Raw genomic sequence first — 25,370 nt, 5'->3', positions numbered from 1 at the left:
ACACTGTTTCCAGTCATCGTAAAGTCATCTACATTTTATATTAGAATTTGCTGAATGAAAAAAATATCCAATTTCTGCATTTTCATTTTTGAATCTTTATTATATTGTCATTTGATGATGAAAAATAAAAATAAAAGGCCTCCAGATGGCAAGAGCTGATAATTGATTATATCGGTGTAGCGGAACTGGACTGGGTCGATCGTCGTCGACCAGATATCTCAATTGGTAGAGCGTCCGTCTTGAGTTCGGAGGGTTCGAACCCCGGTTTGGCCGTGCATTTTTCCTCCCCTGTTACAAGGTATACATTATTAAATCGGCTAACGTCCTCTTTCACATTATATACCGTAATATACCGTAACACACACATCATTGTGATAAGAATTAAAGTATGGTCCATACTGCATTGTACATGTCTATTCCATTTAACTATATCATGCACCAACGGCTTTCAATACAAAAATGAACCTCTTCGTGCGATGCGATATCGTTTAAAATATTAATACTTACTCTTAAACTATTATCAGGTGGTTACACCATTTTATTTAATGAATTGAAATATATACAGTATAATTTTATTTAGCGTTCGCTTCTAGGTGGCACCTATTTCATATTAGTTTATATTGTGTGAAATGATGTAGATGTGCACAAGGGATTTAAAAAAGATGAAGATAATGAAAGTCGATTTTACAAAAAGACAAATTAACAGGGAGGGAAGATGATGGGGTGGGGGGTACGGTCAGGCACATGGCGGGACTATTGCTGTCCTATGAGTGCTCAGCTTGTTTGAACCTTGTATTTTTGTACGGAAAAAGGGACAGGGTGTGGTCGCAATACGTAACTTTCATAGCATTAATTAATGTTTCATTTTCATGAAACAAAATGATTAAATCTTCCATTTGTACAGTGTTACAAACTGTATCTATGTAACCCGTTGAGTTAGTGTAATTGCTTTGAGTATTTATCCCTTATTCAAAGACCAAGTAAGAGATGACCTAAAAATAGTTCGTATTTCCCAGGTCGCTGGTCAGGGTAACGGTCACTGTCGCACGCTATCATTGCAGCGATGTTGTTATAAGCTTATTCAAGATGAGATTTGATATAAAGTATATGAATACCTCCGAGTTACATGTAGTTTGGGGTATTAGAGTTGATGTCGCCCTCTAGATCTGTCCGCCATACATTCTTGTGTTCATACAACAGATAAACAGTAACCCTAAGTAAAACCATTCTTAGACTTAATTTTCAACGTTTTTTATTTGAATCTCTAAATAATTATTTAAGAAAGATATGAATATTTCATATGAATTTATCAAGTATGATAATACATTTCGGGATCAAAACAGTTTACAAAAAATATGAATCATTGTAAATTGATGCAAAATGATGTTCATGTCATTAAACTTGACGCTTCCGACTCCATAATCCGTTTGGTTTACAAACTGTTGGCTTAATTACAAATTGACGCAAACTTTCAATATCAAATTATTCTTATATTTGATTTACTCCCTTTTTAAAATTTGATAAATTAAGTAAAGTTGCAGGTTTAATTTGACACCTTCTGTGAGTCATTTCAGTACTTTAGCTAATTTTCATTGAAAATTATACGTTATGATTGAGAGGCGTTGATCTTGAGATCATTTACACGATGTTTTTATTAACAAAATGTATATTAAATATCGATTAGCGTGATATACACATGCGCTCTGCAGATACATTACAGTTTTATACTGTCACGTGCATAATTGGTTACCAACACGTGTTACCTGTATACGGGTATGGTGTTTTTTATTGGGTTACCTGGATAGAGGTTTATTATTTCAAATAAGGTTATATATACCTGTATAATGATTCAATCTTCAATTTGGGTGATCTTTGGACAAGTATGGTGATTCAGATTTAGTTACCTGTGTACATGTATACTGTTTCTGTACCTGTGGACAGGAAAATTGTTTAAAAATCCGGTTACCTATGTGCAAATAAAGTGTTGTTGTGTCGCGATCGGAATACCTGTGTACAGGTAGAGTGTTTTATATATTTGGTTACAAGTGTACAGTCTACGTGGGGCAGTCGCCAGGTACTGACCGTATGTCTCGGGTTTTTCTCTTGGAACTCCGGCTCTCCTCCACCACCAAAATCTGGCACGTCCTTAAATGACAATAGCTGTTTATAGGACGTAAAACACAAACAAACCAAAGCTTTAAATTGTGTCAGCAGTACCTGTTTCTAGCTTAAATGCATGATATTTCAGACGAGTAATGTTACTTGTGTACAGGTGCTGGTTTTCTTATCTGGTTACCTATACAAGAACACTGTGTACATTAAGTGTTTAATTTAGGGTTATCTGTAAAGAAATGTGGAGTCTTAGATCGGGTTGATATATGCACGTTAGGCTTTCATATAGGCTTACTTGTGCCTTTAGACAGATTTAGCGGTTCATACCTGTGTTCATTTATAAACCTACTGATCTTTATTATCCTCTCCAATCTTTTAACAGGTTGTCAGCTTCATTCTGTCTGGAGTGGTTACCGTCCTCAGTCTTCGTCACATCGTCCAGTCATTGAGGGGAAATCGTCGACCAGTTGATCTGGATATCCTATGATGTACATAAGACCCGAACATCAATTGATAGTTACATATGACGTTATTTTTGGTTAATAGTGTCATGTTCGACAAAAAAAAAAATACATGGACAAGGTAAGGTGCATATGGTGATATTATTGCCTGGGTATCAAAAGGGTCTGCAACTTGTGATTTTAAAGATTTTTTTTCAACATTACTCTCAAAATAATATCACTGTTTGTTTTTTGTCATTCATGTACTCCTTCGATCCAAGATCTTCCCTTTTTTAAAAAGATTATGATTTTCTGAATTGAAAAAGTCTCCAAAGCTTAGAAAATTTCTGAAACAGAGTTGAGAGTTGTTTGACATCAATATCACACTGCAATGTCATAAACCGTTTCTTTTTACACTAAGTTGTTATTGAAAAAAATGTCTGCGTCCAATTTTATTTTCACTGACATACTTTTCATTTGTTGGTGTGGACGAAAAAACCTCAAGAATTTTGTGGTCCAATAACCCGTAGATCAAGAAAGGAAAAAATTAACCAGATACAAATTCCTCAAAAGTAGCTTAGAACCATAGCTTTAATTACATGTTTTCAATGATAACTCTACGTCAGTCCAGGACTATGGTATGCAATACTAAGAAATATTCTGGTTGAATTATAGAGACAAAATCAAAACTAATTTTGACGTCACAATTGCAATTATGGTGATCTCATTTAGTAATTATTTCATGGGGACAACGCAATATTGAACGATTTAAGTTTAGTCAGCAAGGTCTAAATAGTGTTCGGGTCGGCAGGCAAAATGTTTAATCTGCAATATATATGTCTTCGCAAACTGTTTATAAGCATGTTGTGATAAGGTTATCAATTCAACTTTAAGTCGCAAAACCTTTGATTCTGTTTCCACGTAAGCTACTCAAAAGAAGTTACAAATAATGAATATTGATTTGAATTCTTTATTCATTCATATTTAATTATTATTTATGCCTATTTGACACGTATCATTGTCTTTCGCTGGTTTGTATTGTAATGATAAAGTGTATTTTAAGATGCTGTTGCGCCATTACTTAATCTATTCAAATTCGCTCTACATACTTACAATGTAATGCATAGACAATGCAATACGGATAATTCCACTATTGCACCATTTGGTCATGTGACCACTATCGTGACGTCATCGATCTTCATGAGAAAAGGCCGATTTCGTTATCCAAAGAAATGACGTTAGGAGATTAAGATAACTAAATAAAGCATAAGTACTCCATTAAACTTCATGCATATTTAAATAAATAATGGCATTGTCCCCTAACACGTTTACTTAGTTTATTTTAACAAAAATCGTCAATATCAAAACATTCAGGGACCACAGTTTCATTTGCAATTATATTCATTAATTTGCTCTGTGATGAACGAAGTTTTCCCTTTTAGAACTTCTTAATTGAAACTCTGAAATGGCGATTTATTTATTTATTTATTTATTTTTTTTAAACATTTCCGAGTAATCATGTTAATTTCGTGGGAGAGGACGGTTTTTAGATTAACAATTCCTGATTATGTATAATCATATCTTCTTAGCAGTTGGCTCTTTGCTCTGTGCAATCGTTTGTCGTGACGTTATGCTTAAATGAAGGTACATCCATGTATGTTTTAGCAAGATAATTTGTTTCTTCTCGGAATAATTTCAAAATGTTTTAACTCCCTCAAAAGTCTCGCACTTTGTTTGACGTTATTATAGAAACATATTCAATTTAGTGTAAAATTGAAGTGAAATACATCATCGTATACCTCTTGAGAGATTCGTTTCACTTGGAATGTATTCAACTCGTTTAATATGTAAAACAACTGTTTGTTTAAGAACCACAATCACTTTGTATGTTACTGTTCCTTAATTGATATATTGCACTACTTTGATGTTCCACTTATTTAGTTATCATATACAATCTAGTCATTGGTTGGCTTGTTTATCGTTTATTTGATTGATTTTTTAATGATTTAAAACATTTGTTTATTTCTGTGCATGTTTTTTTTTTTTTTTTTTAATTTAAATTAACAAGATTACAAAAAAATAGTCCCTTGTTTGAAAGAAAACTTGTAAATATCACCACATCCATATCGTTTAATTATTTATTGATGCTTGTTTTGTATGATTGTATTATTTTTTTTGGTTTCAATCGAGCCTCCTCTTTAATACAAACAGCACAAATCGATTGTGTTTTATAGGACGAGTTCAATGTAATATCACAGAATCATATCCAGACATCGTGACTAGGAACAACATTGACTGAATTATCGGGGCCATGTTCTTTATGTTTCACAGAGACATTTAGAATCTTATTCTGGAAAAAATACCTTACTGTTGTATTTGAAACAAAATACGTTTTATTATACCATAGATTTGTATAATTTGTTTGCTTATTCAGTATTACATTTCTGAAAGCATACAAACTATGGTTAATTTGAGCAAGGTGTTCAGGAGAACATCTTTAGCCAGATTCATTTTTCATTTACAGTAACTAATGCTTTAGTATTTGTTCCTGTTGACAAACTTTCGTGAACGGCTTATTATTGTTCCCGTTTACTGTATAGTTGGTGATTTGCGGGGTAAATGTAATTTCGTTATATGCGGTCACAAAAGCTAGCGCAAAATTACACATTGAGTGAATAATTTAACCATAAATATACAGGGATAAAAGAAAAGTTATATTTTTCCTTTTTGCTGCTAAAAATTAAAGATAAAACAACAATTTAATGTCGTATTTTCAGTTTTTTTGATAAAATTAAATCTTATAACGAAAAAGTACCCTCTTGAGCGCTATACAGTGCGTTTTGTTGCGTGAAAGTTAACCCTTTCACCACTGTAGACCATAATGAACTCATCCAGATCAATGCATGGTAGAGTCTTCTAAAGTTACATAGGGGTGAAAGGGTTGACCTCCACGATCTAATTCTGATGGGAAAAACTATTATTAATAAATCAAAAAAATTATTAAAAAAATAATTTTTTATCGATGTTTTGTTCATTTATGTGAAGTAACTTTATATAACATCCCTCTCTCATCGAACATTATGTGACCGAGTCTTTCATTTCCTCCCTGACGTTACTTAACCGTTAAAACCCTATTTAGTATTCACTTTGTTTGATTGACAATCATTTGCTTGGTTACATATTGTTACAATGTATGCATATATACGTCATCGATCTTGTCATTCTTGTTATGAACAAAGCATTGCCAAGATATCTACAATGACCTCACCATTGAACAAAAGAAATGGCCTTCTAAATATATTTGTTTTTGATTGACAGTTTATTAACTGAAATGGGGTTGGTTATACATGTAGCTTGTGTTTTTGTCGTTGTTCAATATAAATAAATCATTATCAATACACAGAGCATGTGACAATTACTTGCAGTAAATGTGACCTTTAGCATTAAATGGAAAGATATATAAGTCACATTCCAAAATATGTGGTATGTCACAGCCTAATGATCCATATGCAAGCATATCCTCATTGTTAGTTTACCTACAAAAATTAATAACGGCAGTTAAAATTTAATCTAGTAATTTAGTTTTGCTATCATTTTTATCCATATTTGTCAGGGATTGCTAGATAAGTCTTCCATATGTTTCATTGTTAATGAAATAATGTTTTAGATTGGATCAAGTGTTGAGAATTCTGATATATTATGATAAGGGTCTCATTATAGTAACAGGGACAGGTCGGATTCAGTTTACCTCTCCGTCCGTTAATAATCGACGCTACTTACCTTCTAAACCGGTATTGATGGAACTTCGCGGGTATTATCAGTGCCTTATTAGACTGCATTTTTGCAGTTTGATTTTTTTTCGATTTATATTTTGAAATTATAACCATTTTTTCTGCTTTCCATCCACTGGAGAGGAATAGGTTTCAATTAGCCTACTGTTTAAAGTTCTGGACAAAGACATTTCAATTTCAAAAATAGATACGGTGCCATCATGACAATAGAGATCGCAATCAAATTATTGATTTGCATTTTAGAACAGGATAAAAAAACCCAGTTTTAAACAATGTCGAAAAAGTAGGGCCCGTATTCATGAAAACGTACTCATGCTCAAGCCAGGCTTTTGTGCTGTAGCGTTTCTTGTAACTGGCTGAAACCATGTCAAACGATTAAAAAGTCAAATGAAAACATTGAAAACAGTATTTGGTTTTAAGTCTCTACGTTTGTGTTTTTTTCAAATCATCTACCAAATAATATTTATTATTAATTTATAAAGACAACAGGAAATCGAGTTTGACCACAAAATCCGTGCTTAAGTATGAGAATGGTGTCATGAATACGGGCTCTGGTTTTGTATATGTAAGATTGCACTATGCTGTATTGTGTGTTAGGATCTAATCTAAACTGAACTTTAATATTTAGTAAAAGTTGTAACAATGGCGATTCTTTGTTTTACTTAATTCTTGTAAAGTAAGTATTAATCCTGTTATTACATAACAGTCTATAAATCAAATCTCTTGTCAGTAATAAGTCAGTATTATTAAAAATTATGTTGTCTTTTCATTCATAAAATGACAATTTTGTATGAATGAATAATCTGAAGAATTATCTCGAAAATAGAATTTCGAGAAACATATGTGAATCAGAGTAGCCGAATGTCATATGACGTTTTATTTACCATTATGCAATTATCTGAATACTGTGCAATTTTGTTTGTTTAGTCATTAAAGAGGTTGTCATCTTTGTTTTTAAAATAAAAGGTTGGATAGAGAAATATCTTGTTGTTGTTTATCAAAAAGGGATAGTAAATGTCAATCGGAAATTATTCATGAATATCCGGCCCGCTGCTATCATTTTTCTTCGTGTACATCTCAGAACAAATAGACACTTTAAGCAACACGCCATGATTCAATATGTTTTAAGAGCGAATATTCAAATGAAACCTAAGTGAAACTCTTCTTCTTGATCATAACTGATGGAAAGTGTCATACAAACATATGCTTGAGATGATTATTAAGATAGGCAAATATCAACCAATATATTTCGGATGCAATTATATAAACAGTATTACGAGTGTCATCAATAGCAGAACATCTATATTTTCACTTAAATAATTTCGTTTTTTACATCAATATTCATATCGGTAATGAATTTAATTAATGTTTCTTTATGCATTCAACTTCATTGAGTGTATTACATAGAAGTTATATCAACCTCAAGACATGCACAATCATAACTCAAAGTCTGTACTAAAAGACTAAATTTATTAGAAACCAAACGGGAAAAATATCGCGAATGTCACAAACAATGTGTACATGCGAATAATATAAAGCTGAATACACATCAATGCAATTATGTTTGGAAATGTTCTGAGTAATAACGGTTCATACTGTTACTTATTCAAAAGTTAGAGAAATCAGTTAATGATCATTTCGGTACATGTTTTTCCAAAGAATACCCGTAAATGTCAGTATTCGCTGTTAGCGGATAATATTGAGAACACTACATACATAGTTTTTACATGTAGATTGTTGTATTAAACGCTTTTAGCAATGTCATTTTGTTCTGTGTTGATGTTCCTTAGCGAGTTGTTGGTGCTAGAATTGCTTTGTTGAGGGTTATTAAGAATTGTTACGCATAAGAATTATCCGTGTTATTACAAATATTATTATCTTTGAAGTTAATCACACAGGCAACCTAAATGATCTCATTGTTATGAGATTTGTTTCATGACAATACATTGAGTAAGTTATACAATAAATAAATTAACAATACAGTTTAATATTTCATCGTCATAACACATTCAGCCACGGCTTATTACAATAATTACAACATTAGTTTTCTCTTTATATCAAGGATATCAGTTATACATTGTTCATATATATATATCACCAACTATAAAACTCTGTAGCAAATCAACGAAAAAGCAAATATATAACAGTCTTATCAGCGTTTTTTTAATAAATGAATTTGCATAAAGAAAAATACATTGAAATAGCACTCTCGTGCCCTTTAGTTCACTATTTCCATATATCACTGTCTATTAGGACTATTCAGCTTGAAACTTAATTAGATCATGTAAGATTGAATAATCAATCGGGTAGATGCTAAATATATGTGGTAATGATGATAATAATAAGCTATTATCAATGGAAATTATTTTTTATACAATAAAAAACAGAAATCGGAGTTCCAAGGTTCAAACATTTAAGTATGTCGACAAGGTAAATAAGATAAAAAGAATAAATGAATACACACTTTTCAGATCCTCATATTCTAAATGTTATACTCTACTTTCTACAGCATGCACTTTTCATTCAAATGATATTTTTACTCACATCCATAAAACACACCACACTTTACTAAATGACTGAGTGTTTAGACGTGTTTTTTATGACGCGTGTGAAAGCTAAATAAAAAAATACATTCCAAGTTCAGTTTTAGGCTTCTATCAATCACTATCAATCACTATAGAAAAGTATATATATATACAAAGCAATAAAATCACTATAACATATCAACATTGGTTTTCATTTGTCATATTCTGTAAATTGTATCGGTTATACATAAATAATATTGCATCATAATCAAAATCATAATAAATACTATTCAAATTAGTACCATTTGTGAAACAAATGTAACAAACAGAATATGTTTTGTTTATTCACGAATAACTCGTAGGTTGAATGTGTTTATGCTTTAAACTATGAACTCGTTAAAATGTCAGGAAGCACTTAACTCAAATGCTTACTATTATTCAGCTATGTGATAGAATTGCATTTACCTTTTATGTACACGGTTTTATAAACAATTAAATCGAAAATGCTTTTATTGCTACTTGTAAGCTTTATGTAAAAACAGCATTTCCGGTAGTCAAGGGGTAATCGTGTAGATCAATCAAATCTCATTTTGACAAAAAATCCCGATTTTTGTTCGATTGACGTTCGAGTTGTTTGAATTCTCGTTATATTATATAAGAAGTATTATTTAAAAACATATTCTTGAATATTCCGTCTTTGCGTATTGCAGAGTTATCTTCTCTTGGGAGCAGGTATTGATTGTTACATCATTGATTTGTGTGAGAAAATTACGTCGTTTTCTCAAACATTGATGACGTTACTCTCACAAACAAGTTACGTAACAATACCCCTCCGAACTATGTGTACTGTGTCTGCAAATAAAGCAATATATGGTACTATTGCTGAATTGTCGCTTTTTAATAAACACAACAGTTCCGCATGTATTATAATTATAGGAATGTTTTCTAATGTCATTGCTTTAAATTTGAAATCCCGCTAGTCACATTTCGAGAGAAAATATACTGGATAATTACTTTCGCGGTAATTCATTTTACTTTAAGCAAAGCGAAATAAATATGTAACAAACACGTGCAAATTGACGGTAAGTCATACACACGCACATTTATACATATATTAATTGGTATACAGTCATTACCAATTACATACCACACAAAAGCTTTCCACATGTGTACAATAATAGATAAATGAGGTTCGTCCTATTATAAACACTGCAAATGTCGGACACACACATATACACTTGACTATATGAAGTTACTATAATTGAACATTAATATTTAAAACCCTGTAGTATTTTAACATACATCAGAGTGATGTATCATAATTTATTTTTTTGCAAACATTAGGTGTCATGTCAACTTTTTATGTCACAAATTCTACTCTTCTACAGTTTTCTCCACGAGGTCACAAACCATCTTTAGTTCATGTTAGGACCGGATGTGACGTCACCTTGCATTCACATATGTCACCACAGGAACGTAATGCATCCTGAAGCAAATTTATATATCGTTCATGAAAAATCACCAGAACAGATCACGCATGTATACCGTTTCTTTTGCAAATATGTATTGTTTTCATGTTGCTTCAAAAGATAAATTTCAATGTCTTCGAAATCTAAATGAATTTTAGAGTGATATTCGGTATCAGAACTAATCCTCATGTATTATAAAACAAATTGTGGAGAATATATAGTTCCTGCAAAGTTTATAATGTTTGATAAACAACAGCTGTATAAAAATTGGTATACATTCTTTCATTATCTTATGTGATCATAGAAATCGTAAAAAGAAATATCAAAATGACGTCGAAAAAGTAAGAAAACATACTTCAACCTTTGTAATTTTTGCTTTGTGTTATTTTTTGTTTATCTTAATATCAACATATTTCACAATGGGATCATGTTTATGACTCAATTTCATAAAATAAATCTTCAGTAAATAACGCTACAAAAACGGAACGGTTCATATTGCGTTTACGTTATCCCCTCGCGTAAATTACCATATTTACGGTATGTAGTTATTTACAACGTTGCAAGTTTGCGAGAGTGTAGGAACATTAAGCGGAGCTATTTATAACAGTAACATGGGTTTACACTTATTTATACATGGTATCCTTTCACTGGGTACACGTTTTGTCCTAAATACACTAACGTCACGTGTTACCGATACACAATCCGTAAACTATTACTAACTTCGGTGTAAAAAATAGATATTTAGCGGTTATCAAACCCTTCGATCTGTGTTATATGACGATTGATAAGTCATGTTAAAATCGGTTGAACATTTCTTCTGCAATTCAAACTTTGAGAAATAATTAAGGATAGGCATAAAATATTGAAAATGTTTTAATGAAATAATAAAATTGGAAACAAATGGTAATAGCGCCTTATCTTTTTATAGAGAAAACTCCATCATGGGTTTTAAAAGTATGGAATTTTCATAGGAAAGACGGCAAAAATAATAATGTTATTGAAGCTTGTACATGTATAAGGCCTTATGAAATTACAGAAAAAAATGGAAATTCAGATACAATTATGACAAAGATATTGAGAGTGTTAAATAACACAAATCGACAAATTAACTGTCTATTTGGAAACATCGTTCTTAAGGGAGGTCATTTAGAAATTGAATGTTCAAGATTTCTAATAAAAAACAGCTTATATCTAAATAAATAATAAAATGTACAGAAAAAAGAATCAATGGACTTTACATGAGATATATCTCAAACTATATTCTAATTCAGAATCAGGTTTGCCAAAGATATAGGGAGTAATGTACTGTGTATTTAACACAAAGTGACACAAACAGCGTTCTTTTAGAAACATGGATCTTAAAATAGATCTTAAAATGATTAATTATCAAAGCCTTTTTACAAAAACAGCAAACTGTTACTCCATATATATCTTGCTTGTTCCATATCGGTGCAATCAATGGTTGACAAACCACATAACTTCTCATTTGTCAGCAAGGATTTTTTCAGCGGATAACCATAATGGGGAACTAATGTGGTAAGTCATTAATGAGACACTCTGTCCTAGTTTTTACAGACAGGACGAGACGTAGAGGTAGTTCTAGTGTGTTAGGGTGAACTTTAGTCGAACATGTTATATACATGAATCATGTTTCACGGGACCGGAGACATTCAGTGTTAACACTAATGAGAAAGTGATTATTTGTGTACCGGGATGGATCATAAGGTATGTCTGACTGACAGGTAACACGTCACACAGGCAAGTGTCAGTACGCCAGTGGGATTTATTGTTTGATGGTAAAGCTCGCTAGCATTTCCGGAAATGGTGGCATTGGCAATGACAAATATTATGTCAAACATCGTTCTACATCAAACTTACATCTATTATATTTACTGTGAAATAATGTGTGTGGTGTTGTAATATTGTTTTGTAAATTTAAACGTCCCAAATAAGGCTTAGCGTTTATTATAATTGAAACCTATTTGCCAGAAATTCTTTAAAACAAACGCAATATTTAAGTTGCGCGAAAGGAGTGTATGTACAGTTATGATAGTTTTGTTAAGGGAGGCGTCATATAATTAAAATAGAAACAAAATACACGTCAATGTCAACACACACGAACATTATAAAAATCAACTTAAAGAAATTTCACGTGATTGACAAATCTGGTCATTTAGATATTTTTCAAGCATTCAATATTTTACTGATCACTTACAGTAACAGTAGAATTATGATGATGTTATAAGTAATATAAATAGTAGTTTTAGGGAAATCGCGATTTTTTTATTTTTTTTAATTTATTTATATGTTCAAGGAAAACGATTACACCTGCGTTTTATTTGTATGCTACTTGTTAACATATATATTGTTGTTATCTGTTTCAATATCTACACCGATATAATTGCATGACCTGAATTATAACGTATACTTAAATTAGAGGATTTTTAAATCAGCCTGACAAGTTTAATACAAAAGATTGAGTTAATAAAATACCAAATATTTGCATATTATATTTCTCTGAACGCTCTTAACAAACTGTGAAAAAATTAAAGAAGGTTTGAAAGTCTTATACTGTTTGACTCGAGCATAAGTCAAGCATCCCTTACACGATAGGAAAGTAAAAAATCGGTTTATAAATAGTTGCAGGATATTTATTAATTGGCGATTCGATTCTTACCTCGTGATAAACTGCTTCCTCATCCCGAACGGAGTCTGCTGTCGGACTTGGCGACTTTTTGGTCTCGGGTGCCATGTGATAATGCTATGATCGGATATAAATAAAACAATTATATAACTGAAACTCAAAATACAATGAATCAAAATTCTGTTATCGGATATAGATTTAATTAATGCTATATACAAAACGTGATAATAACCCATATCATATGTATTAAAGTATTTATGATCCGATATAAATAGAACAAATGTATAAAACAATAGGTTGAAATAAACTTGATAGACATGTATCAAAAAGCTGTAAACGTTTTCAAAGAAATCTGATTATCAACCTCCCTTGGGGTATTCATGTACTCATTGACTTATCCTTATAGAACGAATTGTTAAATTAAATATTATGTTGATGATTTCGTTCGATAGTTTTAATAGAACATCATTTTCAAAATATAACCACAACACATATATGATGACTGTATATGAAATTTAAGCGTTAAACTCGCTGATGAATGAAGTGGGGAATTTGAGGAAAGCATGCATCAGGTCAATGAAATTGTCGATAGTTGAATTCTCTTGACGGTCTTTTGAAGTATAGGAAATATCCTATATAACTAAAATGTTTTGTGACGCCAAGACTATCAGATTATTATCATGTTGTGAACAACGAATAATAAATCACATCCCCATCCCCACCCTACACCCTCAATTCAAACAAAAAATAAAATAACCTATCTAAACGGGTGTTTGGTAAAATAGTATCTGTTATTTAAAAACAAAAATAACCTGATCGTCATGGGTTCACTAACGCATCATTTTTGAAATACTAAAAATATGCATTTTCTTGACAGGCTATTTTACGTGATTGCTCGAATAACATTGAACATAATTAATTTTGCTTCAACTTCTTGATGTAATCGCGAAACATACCAAAATCTGTTTAACTCCAAAGTAATGAAACAGCGTTATTTGCTATACGATTTACTCGAGTCTTGAGGACACATTGGGAACAACATTTAGGTGTGAGAACTTCAGTCTCAAACATGCATCACAAACCACAGAATACAATAAAGAAAGATGGTAAATTTTGTGATTTTGTCGTTATGTGTTGACGCTGTGGTATAATTTGTCGTTATGTGTTGACGCTGTGGTATAATTTGTCGTTACGTGTTGACGCTCTGGTATAATTTGTTGTTATGTGTTTACGCTGTGGTATATTTTGTTGTTATGTGTTGACGCTGCGGTATATTTTGTCGTTATGTGTTGACGCTGTGGTATATTTTGTCGTTTTGTGTTGACGCTGTGGTATAATTTGTCGTTTTGTGTTGACGCTGTGGTATAATTTGTCGTTTTGTGTTGACGCTGTGGTATAATTTGTCGTTTTGTGTTGACGCTGTGGTATAATTTGTCGTTATGTGTTGACGCTCTGGTTTAATTTGTTGTTATGTGTTGACGCTGTGGGATATTTTGTTGTTATGTGTTGACGCTGTGGTATAATTTGTCGTTTTGTGTTGACGCTGTGGTATATTTTGTCGTTACGTGTTGACGCTCTGGTATAATTTGTTGTTATGTGTTTACGCTGTGGTATATTTTGTCGTTATGTGTTGACGTTGTGGTATATTTTGTCGTTATGTGTAGTTGCTGTGGTATATTTTGTTGTTATGTGTTGACGCTGTGGTATATTTTGTCGTGATGTGTAGACGCTGTGGTATATTTTGTCGTTATGTGTAGTTGCTGTGGTATATTTTGATGTTATGTGTTGACGCTGTGGGTTTTTTTTGTCTAAATGTTTCGACATTTAAGCATGATATTACCTTGAGTGCTGTAGAATGGTATATTTTGTCCTGCAAGCTGATAATGTAGTATATTTTGTTATAATATGTTGACGCTTTGGCATATTTTTCGCTCGTGTGTTGACTCTGTGGTACAATTTGTCGTGTATGTTGACCTAGGGTCATTGTTTTAGGAATGTGTTGAATCTGTGATATATTCAGTCCTTGAATTATCGTTTGTGTTCGCTGTCGTATAATAAGTCCTTGTGTGTTGATAATGCGGATTTAATTGTTATTGTGTTCTGACGCTGTGGTATACATTTTTATTGTTGATGATCAGCTATGATTGTCTTTGCTACCACTGTCCTACAGTGTGTCATTATGTTGACGCTGTGGTATTATTTGTATTTGTGTTTCAGTTTAAATTGTCCTTGTATGTTGAAGCGGTTATACATGATTGTCTTGGTCAGTAGATCTAACAAGCACTCAGTTTGCATAGTTATCGACAATGCAAACTACTCTTTTGAATTATATATATATATATATATATATATATATATATGCAGTATATACTGACACTTGAATATGATATATTAGTTTTTACACTTATAATGACGCTCAGTAATTCAATAAACCTCCATTTATATAAATCAAAAACATTCATTTTATTAAACAATCGATCAATCTCGAGTGCACCGAATAGTTTATTTGCATTCATTATTATATTAACAACAACCTTATGATGTATAACATCTGTTTGTATTATTACACTAATAATTAAGTGAATGCACATTTTGCATACTTTATGTAACTCGTGATCCCACTAGGATGCACTTTTATGCTATTTTACATATAACTAACCTGATTTTACACATTCTGTGTCGTTTAGTATAAGGTTACATTTGTTTTGCAATTATTTTACAAAATATCCTATAATGTCAACAACGCACGAAGATCAAACTTGAACTCGAAATTAAAACGACATTAAAACGAAAGGACAACATCAGAAACTGAAAAGACATCGAAACATTACACATGGTACTTGGAAACCTCACAAAACCGGAAGTTGGACTATGGGATTTAAATTGTGTCCGTCAAATATAATCCCTGAAAAAAACCTCCAATCGTCTCTAAATAATACAATTGATTTTATTCACCTACACACTAGCGCGTAGCCGTTAACTCACATTTTGCACGTGCTGTGTCTGGTGGAGAGGATAACGGCGTTCTCCTGATATGTGACGTCATAGACAGGACATATGTTGCTCTTCTTGCCTATTGTGGTGATATTGACCGCTGGGGAGGGGAGAGAGTGGGTGGTTAGAGGGAGCATGCATGCAGAGTTATAGGATAAGTATTAATAGGTGAAGTTATTAAACTTATGCAACGCTTGTGGTTGGTGCCTGCTTTGCGTGCGCTGGTCGCATTAGCCTTGCGATTTCAAAAGCAAGAAAACTCTCATTATGTTCATTTTCAGAAGCAACATAAATAAATTGAAATGCAGATCGCAATTGCTAGTAAATACATGAAAAGGCAAAAGCGCATTTAAATTTTGTGTTGCTCCCATAAGGAAAGTCTCCTAATTAAAGCCAAATAGGAGAAATGTATTAACAATTGTGCTGTGGATAAAAGGCTATTTAAAAGTGATTGATATATTACCTACCTTATTAAACTGTAAACCACTCATAATGCGTTATCAGTTTCCGAGATTTGATCGAGCATTTAATTAATTATTTTTTTCAAAAGCATATGGAAGGAATCAATCATGAATTGAATTTCCATTCAATTTTTATTAATGACTTTTTCAAAAACAAATTCACAATAATAGATATTCGGGGAAGTTAAGTGATTTACAGTTTTATGCTTAAATATGTCTGTCACTTTATGAATGAATTTGTGGGCAATGTTCAGCAAAATCAATAAAAATCATGCAATGTACGTTTCCACACCATATTTTAGACGACACACATATTACTCACAGTTCCAATGTCCCTCCTTCTCCAAGACCAGCTCTCTGGCCTCGTTCCTCGCCGCTACCTTCCAGGCCCCTTCTCCACCAGCAGCACTTCTCCAGACACCGCCGCCTCCTTGTCTCCTCCTTTGTGCCGTTAATACTGTTTGAAACTGTCTTTGAACTACTGGCGCGGTCTGTTGTCTTTCTGTGGTGCCCGATACATTCTGTCGACCTCCTTTATCTCTTGAAGCTGTGTAGTTCCCGTTTTGTCCTCCTGCTGCTGAGCCTGGAATATTTGATTGTGTGCTTGGTTTGGTGTTAACACCCTTCTGCCATGGGTCGGGGTTATATTCCGACCATGACTTTGGTGTTACTGATTCAGGTGTCGGATTAACCGGGGCTATAGTACGGCCATTTTTAATATTGATCACATTTTTACTGGATCCTTGACCCGCATTTACATTCTTTAGTTGGCCAAGCTCCACATTTTCCACCGGTCTTGGCTCTCCATTAACACGTTTAACTGTCATGCTTAGCTCGCCGAAATTCACTGCATCATCATTTCCTGCTGCAGGGAATCCTGGGTAAGGTGGCTTATTTTTTGTACTCTCTAACCTTGTAGTTAATATGGAATTAGCAGCCGATGGTTTCGATAATCCAGGGTTCTTGCTGTTTATGATGCCGTGTAGATTGGCATTACTGTTGAGAAGAGCCTCGGCGTCAACACCGTCGACAATGCTTCCATGACTTGAAGCCATATCTAACGTTTTAGGACGATTACCTAATACTGCCGTTGACGACATTTTAGCTATCACATCGTTCTGTGGAACCCCTTGCTGTTGGTGACCGGTACCTGCTCGTTTGTTCGCCCGTGCTATGTCTCTGAGAAGGTTAATAATCTGAGGGTTATCTGATGATAATGTGTCATCAATGTTCGTGATAAGACTATTGTGTTCCTGTGTACCAGAAACGCCAAAGCTATTCGCCGTCGTCATTTCGATGAATTGTTTAATTACTGTAGCCGGGTGTTGTTTATTAATTAAATTCTTAATCTGTTTGAGATGTTCATTATTATTTTTTACTGGTTCTTGTTTAACAGGTGGTTGACGTCTGTTTTGCTGATTCAATGGGCGTCTGTTGTTCTTTGTAGGTCGGACAATGGCGGGACCAGTATGAGATGTTTTTGAATTTGGATTAATGACTGAGAACGTGCTGGTCTCTATGTCTCGATAAGTTGGCTTATCCGGGTTGGCGTGAAAGCGGTCTGGGGTATTTATCCTATTGGTGTTCCTGCTGCCCTTAGGTTTATGTCCCTGTGGTACTGTGGCCGGTTTTGGTTTGTAGACAAAGTCCCCACGTTGAGGGGTGTTCCCCCAATCATTGACTTGCAACTTAGGCACACTAGCATCAGAAACGTGGAGTTTCAATGCAACTGTCACCTGACCGGTATCGGGTCTCTTACTGACTTTGGTACCGCCTACCATAGGTTTCTCTGTGACAAAATCTCCACTGAATGGACTGATGATGTCTCCTCCCCAGGATGGATTTTTAGAGATATCATTAGGGTACATGTGTTTACCACTGTCAATAGGTTTTGATGGTTGTACACTCTTGTTGATGTCGTTGACAACTGGTTGATCCCTTTGGTTTGGAATAGAGCCCGATGGTTTCTCATTTGGAATGTTGTCACGATTAACCGGATGTCTACCTGCTGAGTCTGATGGCGGGTTTGTCCATGCTGGTGGATTTTTACCTCTACGTGTAGGCATCTGACCAGAAAATTTCGGGTCAATAATATTCAGTGTTGGCGACACAGGAACACCTCTCCATGTTGATTGTGTAGAAGTGAGTATATCATTTTCCGGTTTCTTCATTACATGTTTTGGCTGCCTCGGCTGGTTATTAGGCTTATTTAAGTTTTTACCGTTCCATGGTTTCCTTTGAAAGTCCCGCCCTCCCAAAGGCTTACGATGATGTTGGACCGGTCCCGGTACGTTACTAATTCGACCACTATTCCATGGTTGATTTTTAGGTTTTGTATTCGTTTTTTGGATTGGTTGCCTAGGCGTCTTGTCCTGCCAAACTGGTGGATCGATCCAGCCGTCTTGAGGTAACTGTCGTACATTGTTTGGAGAACCACCTGTCCACGATGGTCTCTGCGCCGTTTGTTCCGGCTTTCTTCCACTTGGTTGTGCTGGTCGTATCGGTTGTTGCCTCCATCTGGTAGGTGTCGATGGCTTGTTACGTGTAGCAGGGAAAGAAGAAGACTTCACTGGTGGTAATCTCTGCCCGTTAGGAGAGGTTGGTTTGGCTATTTGGTTATGACGATTAGGGAACATGGGTCTCACGGACGCAGGATGACGACCGCTTTGGAACGCTGGTCTAGCATGAGAAGGAATACGGTCTGATGGTCGTACTAATGGCTCCTGTTTTGGCTGTTGATTATTATTCGCCGGATTAGGTTTCATTGGTTGACTAGGTAGATTCATTTGTGTATTAGACACTGTATCCAACCATGAACCCACCGCCGCATTCTCTGATGGTTTCTGATTTGGATTCTGATCGGGCCCTACCCAGGTATCTGTAAGTCCTTGTCGACCTGGACTGTTTCCATTCCCTGACAATGTCTGCCTGTTATTTACCGGTTCAGCAATCCTGCCTTGTTTTGGAGTCGGCTGTCTCTTGTTAGGGTTAACGTCTACCGATGATTGCCGAGGTTGAATTCCGTTTCCTGGACTACTTCCATCCACTGAGCTAGCATATGCACTCCATTCATTTCTTTTTACAGCATTATTTGCCTTTCGTGGATAAGGCATCTGGCCTATATTTACCCATCTACCACGGGAGTTGGGACCTGGTGCTCTGCCACCCGGTCCTGTCCGAATGGGTTTACCTCCGTTAGGGTTCATCCCACTCTCCCACGTATTATAATTTTCTTTGTTTGCCTTTGGAGCAGACGTTGTTGGCCTGCTTCCTTCCATTTCATATTCCTCTGTAGTACTCCGTTGAAAGGTAACTCGTCCACTGGTGACTGAACCACCCGGAGCGCTTGTTGTGACATCTTCTGCTTCATATTCCTGTTGTGAAGGTGTTGTCTTCTTGTTTGAGGTCACAGCTGGAGTTGTTCTATCTTCTGGTTCAATAGCTTCATAAGCAAAGCCATTTGATGCTGGAGATTGATTACCAGCGTGGGGCATTCTATCCTCAGCTTCGTTTTGACCTTGACCCTGTGAGCCACTTTGCCCGTGACCTCCGTTAGAGTTATTTATTGGTGTCACGTCTTCACGCTCGTATTCTTCTCCTAGATTGTTCCTTTCTTGTTGACGCTGATAATCCGCCCAGTTACGAAATCTATGCTGACCTGACCGACCTTGACCTCCGCGTTGACCCTGTTGACTTTGCTGCCTTCCCTGGCCTGCTCGGCCTTGCTGACCAGGATGAGCTTGCGGGCTACGCTTATCGTAGGTAACACCTTGATTACTCTGCATTTCCTGTGCATTATACTGTGATCCCTCTCCATTTCCTCCATTTCTGTGCCACGCGGAATGCTCTGATCCTGACTGTCGATTTTGTGAGTTATCATTGAAGTTCCAATTATCGCCGGTTTGAGTTTCACTTTCAGTTCCGGTTTCACCATTGTAAACATGTTCCTCGCCTTCATTATTGTATCCTTCTCCTCCGCCTTGTTGATTGTCCAATCCATCATTATTATTGTTTTGTCTATTTTCTAGAAATCTACTGTATATAGTATCACCATTCCCGACAGATATTTCTTCGCTGCTGCTGCTGCTGCTGTCACTTGGCTCACTGCTGTCATCGGCAGACTGGATAAAACGTCCATAGCGCCTTCCTATTGCCATTCGTCCTGGTGTCTGGTGTTGTTTTGGGATAGCTATACCACCAGATTTATCGCGATTCTGACTTAGGTCAAACTTATCCAGTTCTCCCATATTTGACACGAGCCAGTCCAAGTCACCACCTTTCCCGAGTCCAAATCCCCACTGGCAGTCGACAGAGGCGAAACCTGCAACGACAGCAGATAGGTAAAACTTGACATATATAACGACACCTTTCGCAAAATACTACTACTACTACTAATTTGAGGTTCTTATATACCGCTTAAGCACAGCCTAGGTCGTAGGTCGTCTCAAAGCAGTTCACAAGTTATTATCCGTTGTTATAGGGCCTTTGCAACCGCCTAATATATTTCTCAACTCCCTGAGAAGCATACAGCCGGTGCGGCCATTTCGGCGCTCACAGCTAGCATTCAACAATTCTAGCACTGTCCAACCACGTACTCATATACAACTGAGTAGACTGGAACAATTGGAGTAAAATATCTTGCTCAAAGATACACCACAGAGCCGTGACGTGACTCACACCCGCAACCCTTCGGTCACGAACCCGGCACCCTACCACCAGGCTACCTCGCCTCCGGAAGATATATTAGAACTCCTAACGACAGTATGACCCAATATGGGCACTTGAACCTACCAAACTAACACACGTTGTATACGTGTTATTTGATTTTAAAAAAAAGCAAAAAGGCATAACGGCATACAGGCAAAGACATTATTTTAATTATTTGGATGTATATTCTATATTTGCCTTTATAAATTCACCCAAGACAAACTTTCTTAACTTGCCTGGTTATTTTTGTTGAAAACATATCATCAATATTTTCCGATAGATATTGCCATATATTTTCACCTACATGCAAACTAGAATATATAATGTGCCTAACGTTTTGGATCTCTCAGTCTAACTTGACCGGCAATAAGTAGTTCAGTGACATTTTTACTTTTTTTATGCACGTTTGAACAGAAAATCACAGATTTAATTATTCTTTACTAGTAAAACATAACAGACAATTTCAAAAATATTCAATTTTTTTTAGGGTTGCGTTCGGATTAGTACAATGTAAGGAAAACTAACATAAACGATTTATTCATACATATTCCCCTACATATAAAAGAGGGAAACATGTATCCATAACTTATTTATTTTGCGACAGAAGGGTAAATGAAATTAAATTGTGATAACAAAAATGAATGCGAGACAAATACGTACATGGTAAAGAAGTCAAAGAAAATTGAAAAAGGAAGGAAGGGTATAAATCTCTATAAAAAGATGTACGTTGGAGGTAATATGGCAAAAAGTCTCCGTTTAAGGAGTAATCACAACTCGGACGGGAGAGCACTCTAAAGGGAAAGCACTCTGCATTCAAACCTAACAAACTTTTTCGCATAGAAACAACTTTATTGTTATTTATATTTTTGCTTAAATAATGATTTCAGTTCTATTCCAAAACTTTGATAATGCAAGAAGCTATTTTATAAAGGTAATGCTGGGATAGTTGTTTGCAGGAATGCATAGACAACCAACTTACAACATACACAATGTTTGTCAACGTCTGGAAGATCTAGATCGAAACATGACACAAGACAATGACATTCATTGTCGTAATGTTTATTAAATGAGGAAATCAAATATATCCTTAACGGATGTTTAACTTTGTATTTATAGACTAATGATCAGCAAATTCCATATTTCTTAATCATATCTGAGGTACAATCGAACAGATATAAATATAAAATTTATGATATTGTATCAATCAAAAGTCAAGGAAGAAACCATAACATTATGCACTAGAATTATACACATGATCAGAATAGATTTTATATCAGTTATTAACAATTAACGTTAGGAAACACCTGCTCGCTTAATTAATCAATGACTAAATATTCATTAGTGAAGATGAGTGATCCAAATATAAACATTATCTTGACACTGGAATTTTAAACGGGATTGTTAAATATTATTTTAACAGAGAAAGTTGAATATAAACTTAAACATGTATACCACAAAAGGAAAAAGACAGCAAGTGGTTCATGAATTTTATCATATAGCAAATAACATTTGAGTTATTTCAACCAAATTATGTAGTGATAAACTGCCTTATATTTGGGTAGTCTTTCTAAAAGAGATACTTTTTCAATACAGACAAATGATAGTTATATACAGATGATATTTCACATAAAAACTAATCTGTTTATACAATGGTCTTTTTAGACACGTCACCCCTTGTGATATTTATACACAGAAAACGATACAGATAAGAAAAATTAATATAAACGTTGTAGGTGAGTTTTTTTTTACAGAATAAAGAATGTATGAACATATATAGAGGATCTTAAATGAGTTTTCATTTCATATGAGATTTTATGAAACGAGTCTTAGAAGTTATGTGTTGTGTTACACCTTTATGTGTTGTGTTACACCTTTATGTGTTGTGTTACACCTTTCGAGATACAAACAGTTGGACTGTGTTGGTAGATGTATTAGTCCCCGATGTTTTGCCGTGACCTTGCCGTGACCTTGCCGTGACATTGATATCAAGGATATTCCTTGTGTCGGGGTTAACAATGAACATATTTTTGTTATTACTGATTTGAAGTTAACAAGTGCTCTGTACATTGACGACAAGTATTAAAGAGTTTGTCTGCGAATTCCTCTTTATTGTATTGATTAATGTATATGCTAATTGTATTCATTGTATTAGATTGTATATATATGTACTGTAAAGCGCTTGAGAGTGGCTTATGTTAGCTAGATAGGACGCTCTATCAAAATGCTGTATATTTATCTCCCTTTTAACTTCAACAGTAGATCTTTAAGACCAATTTGGATTTTTACCTTTTTGGCCCCTAGCATCACCTACGGAGGAAACGGCTGTATAGTACAGTTATAATTAACTATTTATTTGTATTCACCTTCAATTAACATATGTTTGGGTGCATTCACAGTTTGTTATCTCTCGCCCATCTTATACATGTACTAATAGCCAGCGTTTGTACTTAAAGGAAATGTTATAGTTATAAAAAAAATCCGGACGTAATAATTTGGCAAAAGTACATATTATCATCATATGTATGCGACTGTATAGCTTGTAATAAACTGTGCTGTTTAGTAATTGAAATTTCTCTTGTATATTGACACGGAAACGTCAATAGAAACCAATCCATTCATAGGTATATTTCAAGTGTCATACACTACGTGAACTATTTCTGTTTTTATTATCTCGTGGTTTTTACTTTAACGTTTCATTATTATATCTCTCTATGCAATCGCGTAGTCATCAATAAAAACTGGAACGTTTCATGTTGATCAGGGATTGAGTTGTGAATGAATCATGTGACCTGTAAAACGGACACTTCAGTGACCTAGTCGTGACGTCATAGCCTTCGAAATGAAATGGACACCTTCTGTTGACAAGGTCACAATGACATGGCATAAAAACTGCCCTTCATTTCCGTTATGTTTTATTATGATACTGTGTATGTATTCTGGTGATCGATTAAAAAAATAAACAAAACAAGGAGTTTCTTTTTTTCACAATTTGTGATTCACAAAACTTATTCATATATGTCATTCATATAAAGTATTTTTTTGCCATATTTTCTTCGATAGTAGAAACTGACTTATGATCGTTTCGTTTAACTCCATGAAACCTATAACGAAATCGTTGAATTGCTGCAGACTGCAGACACAAAATGGGCATCACTCCTACACTACAAAGGATAAAGGTGAATTTCTTGTGTTTTGGTTTCTGAAAGTGACACAATAGATAACTTACAATCACACTGACGTGTTTTGAGTTATTTTCACATTTAGAGGATCTGTCATTCGTTTCCCTTAATATTAGATTTATGATACAAGTTTTGGATTGTTCATGTTTGTGAGCCTCTGGCGAGCAAATATGAAAAATTCAAAACTTGTAATCATCAATCTAATATGAAGGGAAACGAATGAAAGATTCTTTTAATCATATAATACAAAATAAACTGAACGTATATTTATGATCTGAAACGAATATGTTGCACTTGGCCGCCTCTGAAACGATGAAAATTGCGTCTGCTTCACAATGACCTGACGTCACATTGGTTGTTCTGTTTCGATTGTGATGTCATTTACGGAGTGATATTACACGCGTTACATAAACGCAATTCCTGTGATGACTTTATGACACTGCATAATACGGTTTTCATATGATAAAACGTGTTATGCACAATATGATATACAGAAAGAAAGACAGCAAATTACTGATAAACAATCAATGTTTTTGAGAAAACATGTTTGTTTTAGTCAGCGATGTTTTAAATCAATAGTGAAGGACTTCAAATTAAGATATCGAAATAATAAATTCAGGACGGGGTGATTAATTTATGATAGAGTTGAATTATACGAAGTTTTGTATGTATTGAGAACTCGATAAAAATACAAGTGTACAATTAAATGGTGTTGTAAGAGTTTAGCGGGGTAATTCTGACGCGAATTTAACATCAACTTCTACTTGAAGTTACTTGGTTTAATAATTGATAAGATGTTAATTTAATACATTTGATTAGAAATTTTACAAATAGCGACAATATGTTTGCAAACAAAAGAACGTTATGACTTGTAGGGTTCCATAAACTACTAACATTTCAACCGTGGTACATATCATGATTGCATATTTAAAATTGCTACCTTTACTCATAGGGTAATGTGTATCACAATGTTCTCGAAAACTGCAACACAGAGGAAATTATGTTTCAGAATGTCTCACAAACCTCGATCACGTGACAGAAACATTCC

General features: G+C 34.5%; 2 protein-coding genes across 2 annotated transcripts in view; one reads left to right on the top strand and one right to left on the bottom strand.

The window, feature by feature from the left end:
• Positions 1-4,578, top strand: part of LOC110446953 (protein sel-1 homolog 3-like) — a 38,500-nt gene extending 33,922 nt beyond the window's left edge. Inside the window, exon 24 of the mRNA XM_021492301.1 lies at positions 2,495-4,578. Within this exon, the coding sequence (XP_021347976.1) occupies positions 2,495-2,599 (105 nt within the window). The 3' untranslated portion in view covers positions 2,600-4,578. The remainder of the gene's footprint in view (positions 1-2,494) is intronic.
• Positions 4,579-9,609: 5,031 nt separating this feature from the next.
• The window catches only part of LOC110446952 (protein piccolo-like), a 29,229-nt gene continuing 13,468 nt past the window's right edge, over positions 9,610-25,370 (bottom strand). The window contains exons 2-4 of the mRNA XM_021492300.1: positions 16,759-20,757; positions 13,015-13,098; positions 9,610-10,354 (exon numbers count right to left, since the gene is read on the bottom strand). Coding sequence (XP_021347975.1) covers positions 13,034-13,098; positions 16,759-20,757 — 4,064 coding nt within the window. The 3' untranslated portion in view covers positions 9,610-10,354; positions 13,015-13,033. The remainder of the gene's footprint in view (positions 10,355-13,014; positions 13,099-16,758; positions 20,758-25,370) is intronic.

Source organism: Mizuhopecten yessoensis, unplaced genomic scaffold, assembly GCF_002113885.1.
Source record: "Mizuhopecten yessoensis strain PY_sf001 unplaced genomic scaffold, ASM211388v2 scaffold3079, whole genome shotgun sequence".
NCBI lineage: Eukaryota > Metazoa > Mollusca > Bivalvia > Pectinida > Pectinidae > Mizuhopecten > Mizuhopecten yessoensis.
The sequence above is the reverse complement of the archived record's forward strand: the minus strand, read 5'-3'. Positions and strand labels throughout refer to the sequence as shown.